This window comes from Colobus angolensis, unplaced genomic scaffold (assembly GCF_000951035.1).
Source record: "Colobus angolensis palliatus isolate OR3802 unplaced genomic scaffold, Cang.pa_1.0 Scaffold1, whole genome shotgun sequence".
Classification (NCBI taxonomy): domain Eukaryota; kingdom Metazoa; phylum Chordata; class Mammalia; order Primates; family Cercopithecidae; genus Colobus; species Colobus angolensis.
In genome coordinates, this window is record NW_012110918.1 from 19,325,513 (window position 1) to 19,337,543 (window position 12,031).

Sequence of the window (12,031 nt, forward strand, 5' to 3'; positions counted from 1 at the left end):
CACGCTGGAGGAGACTGTGGCCCCAGAACCTGAGTCGGGAGTGCGAGGCTCTGTGGCATCTTCTGGGCCATCTCCAGGGCCTGGAGCAGGCACCTGTGCCCAGCGCTGGAGGTTGGGGGACAAGTGCTCTCTCTGATAAATGCCCCCGAGTTTCAGCTCTGTGGCTGTGGTTTGTAGGTCTCCTGGCTCAGCATCCCCAAGCCCACACCCTCGGGACTCATGGGGCCGAGCAGGGAGGAGCGCAGAGAACATGAGGATACAGGAGCCCCTTGCCTGAGAGGTATGCTGTGAACCTGGAGAGTAAGGCCAGTGAGTCTGGGTCTGGGGCGACAGACAGCGTGAGATGCAGAACAGGCGGGACGTCGCGTACACTGTGGCTGGTGGGGCCGGCGCCTCACACACACGCCCTGGGAGTCAGAGTGTGGTGCTGACAGTGTCTGCGTTGCCAGGCTGGAGTGGGGCTTACTCTCTGCAATGGAACCCACACGCTTTTCCTCAGCTGGATGTATCTTTCACATTTAGCTTGTTTAACAGCCGAGCTGGTGAGAGGGTGCACAGCTGGCATCACCACTGTCCCCTGTGCGTGTCCCCGGCATCCTTCATGTTGACATGGGCCCTGCCCCATGGCTCAGGTCTGTCAACTTCCCTAGAATGAGGCAGAGCACTTGGCCCCTAGGAGACCTGGAAACCAGGAACCTGGGAGGCGCTGGCGGCTGTGGAGGCCGCTTATCTCCACGTGTCTGAAATTCTGTTTTCCACCTTTTCCCTTTAGGCTGGTAGGAGGCACAATCTCTCAAGCCTTCTTTAGAAAGGGTGATTGTCCGCTGCCCTGCCCCAAACCCCCTGTGTTCTGTGCAGCGTCCGATGAGAGCGTTCTGGGTTATTCACAGTAACTAAGCTGGGTGATCTCACGAGAGGACGTAATGAGGCCCAAGGAGTCCAACGGGGCCAGGAGAAGCCTTGTCTGAGTGTGGCTCGCGTGGGGGCAGTGCCTCGGCATCTGTGTGTGGTGCGGTGGGTTTCCTGACACTCTCTGGAAGGGGCCTCCGCCGGATACCCTGCCTGCAGGGCCTCAGACCCCTCTGGGCACGGTGGGTGCCCATGCGTTTCTGCAGAGTTAGGCTGTGTGCGCGGCGTGGTCTGCAGGACCTGGACAGCCCCTGCCCTGGGGCATTTCTGTCGGCCACCTTGGTTTGCCACAGCCCCTGACCCCCCAAACGCTACCAGTTCTCGTCTTCCAGGGCACCCCATTTCTGTCTTTTCGTTCACTGGACCTCCCCTCCTCCCACTCTGCCTCAGCACAGCAGGCCAGGTGCGTTCTGCCCCCAGGCCCTGTCCTCACGGTTCTTTGATCCTGTGCCCTTGGTGTGCGCGGTCTCGTGGCTCTCCTTAGAACCAGGGTCAGCCACCCCCAGCTCCCGCATGGCGTCTGGTGTCTTAGGGGCCACATGTGTCTGTCTGCAGTGCCTGGGTGCCTCAGGCTGCATGTTGCTTGCGGGGCATGTCTGAACCTCAAGTGGGCTTGAGTCGTGAGAGAAAGGCTTTCTCGTCGATACTGTGTGGTCTGTACTATTTTACAGATTCCTTTTTAATTAATCCTTCCTCGTTTTCACAGCGCACTGGTGATCGCCGCGGTGTTTGACCGGGATGTAAACTGCAGAAGAGCAGCCTCTGTAAGTTTCTCGTTTTGATGTTTCCTGTCACGAAGGTGGGGGGTGGGAGGGCTGGTCTCCCGGATGCTCCTCCGTGCGCTGCCACCTGGTCAGCTCACCTGTCAGCAGCAGGAGCCGCGGCTTACTGTCTCTGGGTGTCGGGGAGGGCCGTGGCTTCAGCGTGTGAAGGGTGGTCAGGGTTAAGTCCCCACACCTCAAGCATCCCCAGAGCTGCAGCCATCACTGCTGGGGGTTGCTGGGCGATGCAGGCGAGTGGGACGGTGCCCGATGACAGGTCTGAGTACAGGCAGCTGCGCGCCGAAGACGCGAAAGAGAGTGGGTTCTGTGAGGGTGGCCAGAATGTGGTGGCGGGATGGTCACTCACCAGGTGACTTTGAGCCTCAGGAGGGGCTGTTGCGAGCAGTGGTCAGCTCTGCTTCACCCGGCCACACTCGCCCGGGCCTTGCTGGATATGGGGCCTGCAGGACTGGGTGCGTCTTGATCACAGATGGTGGGTTTCCTCCAGAGGGAGCTCTGTGACGTTTGGGGTGAATTCTGGGTGTGAGGAGCGGTAGCAAGTGCTGCCGCGCTGACCAGACTACTTCATTTGGCTCAGAGCTGGGCTGGAGTGAGGCCTGAGTCTCTTGGGACCCCAGAAAGCAGGCAGCTGAGACAGTGGACCAGTCTCAAAATGAGAGTCTTGATTTCAGATACAGATAAGATGCTGAACACGTTTTAAGAGGGTAAGAACGGAGAGGCAGCACTTTGAGAAAGAGGGAGGGGTGAGATTGGCTTTTGGTGATGGGGTGGGCCCATCCTCCTGGGCTCGAGCTGCTGGAACTCTGTGTCCAGGCTCAGTGGGCTTAGTGGGAACCTGTTGAGGGAGCCGTTGACGCTCCCGTTACTGTCAGACTCAGGGGCCAGGGGGCCGTGGAAGGGGTGCTGGGACTGGTGAGGATTTCCTGTCAGCCCTGCGGTGTGTGGGACTGTGCAGGTGCAGAGTTGGTTTTCTCTCTCACGTGCAGGAGCTCAGATGATGCCTTGAAGTCTTTCTAGTCATCTTCTGCAGCTTGTGGTGGCCTGCCTGCTGTCTGTGTCCTGAAGTAGTGAGAAGTCTTTCTCTGCCTTAGGTCCTTTAAAACTAGAGAGATTTCAGCAGGAGAGCTCAGAGGCTCTTTTCTGTCCCTGAAGCTGCTCTTACTTTGTCTTCAGTGTCAGTAGAAAAACCTCATAATTTTTTCGGAAAGTCGTGACATTTTTGCCCTGATATTTATCCAAAGGCAGTAATTGTAAGACTTTGAAATATAATAAAATCTTATGTTAAATCTGTACTTAAAAATAAACTTTTAGATTTTCTTTACTGCAACCTAAGACATTTCATGGGAAGCAGTAATAAAATTAAAGTACTTAAGCTTCTATGAACCCTGAATATGAGGTGAAATAATATAAATCATTTTTTCACATTAAAATCCCTTTAAACTGGCAATAAATCTTTTCTGATAAATACCACCGGAGTGCACCTCGCTTACCCAGTAGCTTGCAAAATTAAAACAGCCAAAGGTAAAAGATTCCCTGTTTGAAGCTTGTTAGGAAATGTGAGGATTGAGGGCCTCAGCATTGGGAATCATTTTTTCCAACTGTGGAGCTGCTGCTTTCAGATAAAGATGTCTCGGTCTTCCTGGCTCAGCTGGGTTCCTGTTCCACGCTGTCTCACTGGGGGCGGTGACCCTGTGGGGCCCCGAGGCCTCTTTAGCACCGGCCAGGAGGCAGCAGTGAAAGGCACTGGAGTCCCATCCCTCCTTGGGGCTGGACACGGTCCCTGCCCCTGAGCTCTGGACGCCCTGCCTTGCCTTGGTGCTCCCGTGTCGAGACTGGCCACGGCAGCAAAGGCTGCGGTCGTGCATCCCGCGGTGTGTGACCCTCCCAGTAACGCGGCGAGGAAGGTGCTGCAGCTGGTTCTCAGCATTGGCAGGAGCCTGGCGACTCCGGCGGTCAGCGTGTGAGTGAGTTTGTGAAAACAGTCCCAGCCGTGTTTGTTGCTGAGCGCTGGTTTTTGTGCACATTGGAAGGAGTCTAGCAGGCCCCCAAACGTGCTGACGTTGCAGAAAGACGTGTCCCCTGCTGGGAAGGAAGGGGCAGTAGAGACGGGGTGGTCGTGGCTTCTTGTTCATCATGAGGAAGGGAGGTGGGGATGGGGCCCCTGTTCACTGACAGTTAAAGTAAAGGCACTTAAAGCCCCCATTTAACTGAAAAGATTTTAAATCTTTTCATCCAGCTTTTCATTGGATATTTCGTGTCTGACCTCTATTTGTGACTTTTTATTTTGAGATAATTGAGATTTATATGCAGTGCGTCCCTTCCTTCCCTCCGTTCTTCCCTCCCTCCCTTCTTCCCTCCCTTCCTTCCCAGTGCAGTGGTGCGATCTTGGCTCATTGCAACCTCTGCCTCCCCGGTTCAAGCAATTCTCCTGCCTCAGCCTCCCGAGTTGCTGGGATTACAGGCACGTACCACCACGCCTGGCTAATTTTTGTATTTTTAGTAGAGACAGGGTTTCACCATGTTGGCTGGGATGGTCTCAGACTCCTGACCTCACGTGATCCGCTCGTCTCAGCCTCCCAAAGTGCTGGGATTACAGATGTGAGCCGTTGGGCCTGGCAGAGATTTACATGCAGTTTTAAAGACTAATGCAGGGAGAGCCCATGCGTGTTTCACCATTGCCTCCATGATAAAATCTGGCAAAAGCGCAGTGGAACATCGCAGCCTAGACGTGAACATCGAGCCAACCCACCAGCCTTATTCCTACTTCCTTGGTTTTATCCGTACCCGTGTGTGTGTGTGCACGCATGTGCACGTGTGTGTGTGTGTGTGCGTGTGTGCACCATGCACGCTCAGGCGTTTAGTTCTGTGTGATTGTATCACATACAAATTCATGTATCCACTACCACAGTCAGGATACACGGCAGCCCCGTCTCCCCGAGAGGCCCTGTGCTCCTACTTTGCCCATAGCTCCTGCTGTTTCCCTCTCCTGACCCTTGGCAGCCACTGGTCGGCTCTCCGTTGCCTCGTCTGTCGTCTCGAGAATGCCGTGTGAATGAACTCTGTGGCCTCGGACGCTGTAGCTTTCTTCTCGGCACAGCTCTCCGGACCCACCCCGAGCTTCTGTTGCTGAGGGTGCCGTGGTTTGTGTGACTGTTTATGTGTTAGGGCATCAGTATGGTTTCTGGTCTTTAAGCTGCTGTAAACGTTCGTGCTCAGGTTTTCGTGTGAGTGTAGCTTCCGTTTCTCTGGGATAAATGCCAGGAGTAGTTTCTGGGTCGTGGTAGTTGGACATTTAAACTGCTTTCTAGAGCGGCTGCACCATTCGTGTTCGCACCACCACCTGTCAGCAGCCCTGCCTTTCTCTGTCCTCGCCTGCGTCTGATGTGGCCACCGTTTTCTGTGTCGGCCTTTCTGACAGGCGTGTGGTGATATGCTGTTGTGGTCTTTACGTGCGTTTCTGTCATGCCTGGTGGTGTGGAGTATCTTTCACCGGCTTACTTGCCATCTGTACCTCCTCTTTGGTGAAACGTCTGCTCAGGTCTTCACTCATTTTCTAAGTGGATTGTTTTTTGTTGTTGAGTTTTGAGCACTCTTTACATATGTGGGGTTCTGGTCCTGTGTTGGGTTTGTGTTTGGCTCTCTCCCAGTCTGTGGCTCATCTTTCCATCCTCTTTAATAGGGCAAAGTTTTTAATTTTTTAATTCTGCTGGGGTCTTGATCAGTTTTTTGTTTTTGTGGATCATGTTTTTAGTGCTTTTTAAGACATGAAGACTTTCTTAAGGTCTGGGAACTCCGCCTCACCAGGTCCCAGGGATGCTGTCCCGTGTGTTCTGCTCTGCTGGTTGGTCTGCGTGTCTGTCCCGCCAGTGCGCACTGTGTGACGGGCTGTGCTGTGACGCTGCTGCGCGTAGTCAGCCTTCACACTGGGTAGGGCGATGCCTCCCAGCGTCTGCTTTCTCAGGATTGTTTTCCCTGTTTTAGGGCTTGTGCTCTTCCACATAAGTCTTGAATTTTTAAAACATCTTTTAGATACTACTGGAATAGTACATGTGTTCCTAAATAGTGTGTGTTAAATTAACGTTAGAGTATCTTTGTTGCATTGCCTTTTGGCAGGTTTTATTTCTTACTTTCCTATTGAATTTATCTCAAAAGTGACAAATGTCAAACGGCAGCAGTCAGGCCTCTTCCCTCCCCGTGTAAGGGCTGCCAAGCACCTGTTTCTGCCGATCTCCAGCCCAGCCCAGGGGCCTGCCTTGGAACCGCCTGCATGTCTGGTTTCTGTGTGATTGGCCAGAGGTGGCAGGTGTGTCTGTTCCTTTTCCCTGGCGGTTGGGGGCACAGACCCTGGGTGGCTGTATTTCGGTTCCTTTACCTGGTGCCCGTCTGTGTGCGCACCTACCAGCAGCCCTCACTCGGCCTTGCTCTCAGGAAGCCCCCAGGCAAGTGTTGGCAGGAATCCTGCCAGGCAGGAGGTCGCTTCTCCAGAGCGTGCTCCCTGAAGCCGCCAGCCTCCCTGACCTCACCCCGTGCTGGTGGCGTGTGTGGTGTGGCCGTGTGTGCACTTGGCTGGGTCTTCCTGGGATGCTGAAGTCTCCTGTGTCTCCAGCCCCGAGAACTCTGAGCCCAGGTGCTTTTGGGAAGGACGGGGCAGCAGCTGGTGACACATGGGAAGGGAGGTGTGTTTGTCACCTTGCCCAGGTAACCTGCTCTACCTGGTTGGTGTGCCTAAGGAGGGCAGGGTGTGTGGGGAGGACATGAGAGGCCTCCTGGAAGCACTTCATCCTGTTGAAGTTCACATTTCAACCTTTTCAGTGGCCCCTGCTCTCTGGGCCTGTGCCCGGCCTGGGACTCAGCCTGTTGACACCGTGCCATGGGTGTGGGCAGAGCACCCTCCCTGGAGGGCGGCATGCGGTGCCAGTTGGTGACCATGAACTGCCTCACAGAGCTCCTGAGGAAGAGTGTTGGGGCTCTGGGCTATGATTTAACCTGCCTGCCTTTCTCTCCGTGTTGACAGCCGGGGCCTCCGCGTGGTGCTGCTGGGAGGCTCAGTGGTAAAGGCCAGTTTTCAGGATGTGTCTGAGTTTATAAACTTGGATTCTTAAATTGTGGTTTTAAAGAGCACCAGGACGTAAAAACAGAATGACACACCTTGAGGCTCTGTTCAGCCAACAACGAGGGCTTTTATTTAAAAAATAAAGCCGTGGGTCATTGACGTTGTGCTGTTTGTTCTGAACTTGCCTCTGGTGTTGGCGGAAGCTGACCTCGCTTACCTGCTGTGTTTGTTCTTTGCTCCGCAGGCCGCCTTCCAGGAGAATGTGGGGAGACAGGTATGGCTGCTTTTAAACACCTTTATTCCAAAAGCTTCCTGCAGGTTTACAGGTAGGAATCCGGAGAGCCATAACCCCGGTGTCTTTTCGCACTGCGAGGTGTGGTGTGGCTACATCAGCGGCAGGGTCACCGGGAACCTGCACGTACAGCACTTTGCACACACAGGCCGGAAAGCTGTGCTTTACGCGTTGCCAAGGGCCACATAATGTGACTCTGCAGGGTGGGGCGGGTCCCTGGGACCAGGCTGGCCTTGCAGGGACGCAGACCTGACCCCGCCTCATCCCACACAGAGCAGGAGCTGGCTCTGTTGACATCAGCTTCTGCCTCATCCGGACCGTAGGCGGGCCCAGAAGCCAGCTCCCAGGAGCTGTGGACCCCATGACCCCTCATCATGCTGGGGCTGCTTTTGCTGTGCCCTCTGACCCTGCCATGTGGTCACTGGTCAGCTTCACCTGTGAATGGGGGCCCAGGTTATTCATGTTGTGTGTGATGACGTCACATCTTGGGCGTGTGGTCGGGCCTTGCAGGAGAGTGGGACAGAGGCCGGAGAGGGGACCGGGGTCTGGGCTGCACCTGGGCGGGAAGCAAGGTTCCCAGAGAAGTCAGCCGAGAAGGTTCTGGATTCCCGGCCAGCAAAGCAAACGCAGCCGGGGTCTGGGCTGTGGCTGGGTCGTGTGGGGCGGCGTGGTGTGCACGTGGCCTGCGGACCTTTCTGACCTGTGGGGAACCCTCCAGGCAAAGGTGTCCGACCTGGAGTGGAAGCATCAAGGCCAAATGAGTCCAGAGGAAGAGCTGGACGCCAGAGTCAGCTGGAGAGGCGGGCAGATGAGGACTTGTGCATGTGATTGAAATGGTTCTCGAGGAGCCTGGCATGAGTGGTGTGAGCAGCTTTCTGTAGACAGAGCCCAGGAAGGGGCGTGACTTCCTCTTGTTGGCCCGAGGTGGCCGAGGCCCACCCAGTGTCCTTGGGGTGCCGTGGGGTCTGCACGTGTTCAGAGCCCTGAGCCCTGGTAGGAGCCAGTTCATTAGGAAGAGACACCAGCCTTGGAAGGGGAGCCTGGGTGTGCAGACAGCAAGAGCCGCACAGGCCGAGGAGAACATGAATGAGGTTTGGGCTTTTGAGTGGAGAGTGCAGCTGCTGTGAGGAAGAAGGAGCTTCTTGGAAACCACTTAGCTGAGCTGACGGACTTGCCAGCTTCCTGGAAAGTGGCAGCCCAGGAGAAGTCGTCTGCCTGTTCCTGGGCTTCCAAGCCCTCCAGAGCCCCCACCGGAGGGGGGCGTGCTGAGGCCAGAGCCCGGGGTGGCGACCACGCTGTGTGGGCCCTGGGGCACACTCCACCGTCACCCCCTGTTCCAGGTTCCCAGATGCTGCTTCCTGGGAGGAGCAGCAGGGTCGCGTAGGGAGCCACGGGGCCCTGCAGCTGAGCTGACCGGCTTCTGTGTGTGTGGCTAGATTTGAGCCACGTTACCTTTGTTGGGGCAGCTTAGGTTGGGGATTGATTGACAGGGAAAGGAAAGGCCTTTAAACTTGGTCTAAATTAGGCAAGCAGCCAAAAAATGGGATATTCCCGTGGGTGCAGGAGTCTTGCACCTCAGTCCTGAGCCTGAGCCCCATGAGTCTCAGAGCATCCCGCACAGTGACCCGCATGCGGACGGTAGCGGAGCCTCGTGGAAGAAGCTGCACAGACTTTGAAGAGACACAGACTTTGAAAGACGTGTGAGATGCGCAGGTCCGGATGTCCCCGGGGCCCGCACGGCCATGTCCTGCTGAGGTTGGATAGAAACATTTGAGAAGAAGGTCGAGGACTTAGCAAAGCAAATGGGAGCGGACGTGTTACGTAGCACGCAGGGAAGCAGCCTAAAAACCCTTGGATTTGGAGAAGACTGTTTCTAATACACAGATTTGGAATGAAGTTGTAAGAAATGCATTTACAGTAGAGGCTACTGGGTAACAGCAGCAGAAATGGGGGGTGGTTGGGGAGCGTCCTGGGGGACACGGAGGGGGCTGGGGGCAGAGACGAGGGACCAGCTTCTCTGTCCAGGCTCATCTTGGCTGGAGTTGGAGACTTGGTCCTGAGTGGTCTCTGCCTTCTCCCCACTGAGCCCGGGGGCTCTTGAGCAGGTGGTGACTAACCCATGGGCAACTTTCGTGTCCAGGGCCTGCTAGACATGCCAGCCCCATGACCCTGCTCCTAGGCGAGTGCTGTCCAGGCCCCCACCACCATCGGGCCCTTGTGGTGGCCTGTCCACACGCAGGCCCCCAACTTCCTCCCTGCACAGGTGAAGAAGTTGAGGCTCCGGGCAGCTGAGCCCACCTTTGTCTGCTCGGAGCCTGTTGTTCCAGCCTCAGCCTGGCCAGACGGAGCCTTAGCCCCTGTGTTGGTCTTGCTTTGTTCTCACCGTGGGGGAATGCTGGGCACAGAGTCCCCTTGTTCTTGTTCTCAGTGAGACTTGGTCCTGGGCCACCCCGGCGTTTCCCTGGGCTCCTGCCTGCCGGAATGTGGGACGTGGCGTTGCCCCCCAGTGGACAACATCCCAGGTTGTGGCACCTGCTGTCTTTCTGCAGAGTGAGCCACAACACCTCCACTCGGGTGCCGGTTTCTCCCCTGTGCCACGATTCAGTGAAGGACGCTCATGCTGTCACTGATTCCAGCAGCTTCAGGCGGAAGTTTCTGGTATCTCCATCAGCCCAAGCTCCCAGTGTAACCCTTGGGAAGGATTTGCTGGGAGAAAGCCGCATGGTACCTGCTCATTCCGGCTCTCCTGGCGGGAAGCAGGGATGTGGCCCTGGGTGTTCTCGGGAGAGCTGGGTGTTCTCGGGAGAGCCGGCTGTGAGGCGTGAGGTTTTCATGATGAAGTGCAGGGTGGTGACGAGTGTGTTAAAGTCAAGGAGGGATCTGGATCCCGGGCTTGGAGGTGGGCAGGCCTGGGAGGCCTTTGAAAAACCCTGCTGCGGTTTATAGCTGTGTAAGGCTTTCTGTGTTTGGTTCAAAGTTTGTCATTTGTATTTTCTTAGGAAATTATTTATGTTGTTTTCAGAATTTCAAATCCTAGAACCTGAGAATGGTCTCAGTAACACCATGCAGCCTTCGGGGCTAGAGCTGGGGCTCCACTGGGAGGCTGTCATGGGGTGGGAGGAGGTGCTGCCTCTCCCATGTCAGAGGCTTGGGGGCTGCTGGTCCTCGATGCTTCTGGGATCAGCTGTCACCACCCCCCAGAACCAGCTGGGCCGGCCGTCCCCAGTCAATGTCCTGCCCACCCAGGACAGCTGAGCGAGGCCTGGGCTCTGGTCCAGGCTTCGTAGACTGGGCAGGCGCCTGCATCTCCGACCTGACCCAGGCCTGCTTGCTCTGGTGTGCACCGACCTGCCAGCTTTGTGGCATGGGGCTTGGGCTGGTGGAGGTCAGTGGCTGGAACACTGTTGAAACCTGAAGCCCATTTACGGTGTATGTTTTAAGGAAAGATCTACAACATACCGAAGTGGAAACGTTTGAGTTGTTTGAAACGATGAAATCCTTGTGGGTGGTTTCGGTCACTGGGCGTGGTGTGGTCTGGGGAGCCCGTCAGGAAGGCAGTGTGACGTGGAAGTCCTCGGGGAGCAGTGTCTGTGGTGTGTGGCTCGCTTGCCACCTGCCTCAGGGCTCGGGGTTCGTGAGTGTCAGTGTCTGTGGATATGATGATGGAACTTGGTGAAATGCCTTTGCTCATTCAAATTCTTCTTTTTCCCCCAATTTCACTTTTTTATTAGGGCACTTTCCCGCATGGGATTGATATTTTGACCACAGCTGACTATTTTGCTGTCGGTAACAGAACCAACTGTTTCCTGGTTATAAGGTAAGTTTTTAATGTATATCACAAAAATAGAATATCCTAAAATCAGATTGGATGTCAAAAATCAGCTTCCACCGTTTTCTTTTTTCATCCTGTAATGTCCACTAAATGTAACGTAGTTTTTGTGTGAAAAATTAAAAATGGAATTGGGACAGTTATTGAAACTTGTGTTGCATGTTGACTGGACTCACCTCATGCTTTACTCGCTAGATGGGAGACATTTACTCATGTGTTAAAGAGGGGCTCAGCTTCAGGAGTGCGACCTTGCCCTGAGTGCTGTCCCTGCTTGTGATTTCTCTCCTAGTCGCCCCGTGTTACCGGTGCCGCTTCTGTGTGGGGCTTGGAGTTTGACAGGAAGCAGCTGCAAGCACGGCCGCGCCTCCTCCTGACACTTCCCTGCTGGATGTCCTAAATGCTTTCCCAGTTTGAAATCTTGGATTAGAAGGGACTGTTTCTTTTTCTGTTTTGGTACTGGAAAGTGTTTTGAAGTTGAAGTTATCTGTAGATTGTTTGTGAAATGAGTAAGAGGTATTTTAGAAATCAGGTTAAAAACAAATATTTAGCACCTCTAATTGCAGTTTACAGAATTATATCAAATTGTCCTAGTTGTATAATTAGGTACTGGGGAGGTTCCTTCAGTTGTCTTAGTTGATCCATCGCAGCAGAAATGCGAGAAAGGGTGTGACTTTATTTATTTTTGGAGGTGGAGTCTAGCTCTGTCGCCCAGGCTGGAGTGCAGTGGGGTGTGACTTTATGAAGTGATTTATTTGCCTTAAATTAGGACAAGAAGCATGCCCAATGCATGTTTAACATTATTAACCATTAAATACCATAAAGATCGATTCCCCAACAGCCCTGCTGTGTAGACCGTGCAGAAAGGACGTTTCTCCGTCACCAGCCTGGGCAGAATTTTCAGAATGTAGCGTTTGAACCTCTTTCCCAGGAAGGATCTTTGAACACGTTTATCTGTATTTTTATATCCTTTCAATTTTCCTCAACATTTAATGTCCTTTTTTGCCTTATCAGTTCTTTCCTGTTAATACTTGGCTATATATTTTATGTGGAAAATCTACTGGCCTGGTGTGGTGGCTCACGCCTGTAATCCCAGCATGCTGGGAGGCCAAGGCAGGCAGATCACCTGAGGTCAGGAGTTGGCGAAACCCCATGTCTACTAAAAATAC

The 12,031-nt window shown here is 54.3% G+C and overlaps 1 protein-coding gene across 1 annotated transcript in view; it reads left to right on the forward strand.

The window, feature by feature from the left end:
• TBCD (tubulin folding cofactor D) overlaps positions 1 to 12,031 on the forward strand; it is a 174,465-nt gene that overhangs the window by 117,053 nt on the left and 45,381 nt on the right. Inside the window, exons 14-16 of the mRNA XM_011929067.1 lie at positions 1,616 to 1,673; positions 6,989 to 7,018; positions 10,768 to 10,853. Coding sequence (XP_011784457.1) covers positions 1,616 to 1,673; positions 6,989 to 7,018; positions 10,768 to 10,853 — 174 coding nt within the window. The remainder of the gene's footprint in view (positions 1 to 1,615; positions 1,674 to 6,988; positions 7,019 to 10,767; positions 10,854 to 12,031) is intronic.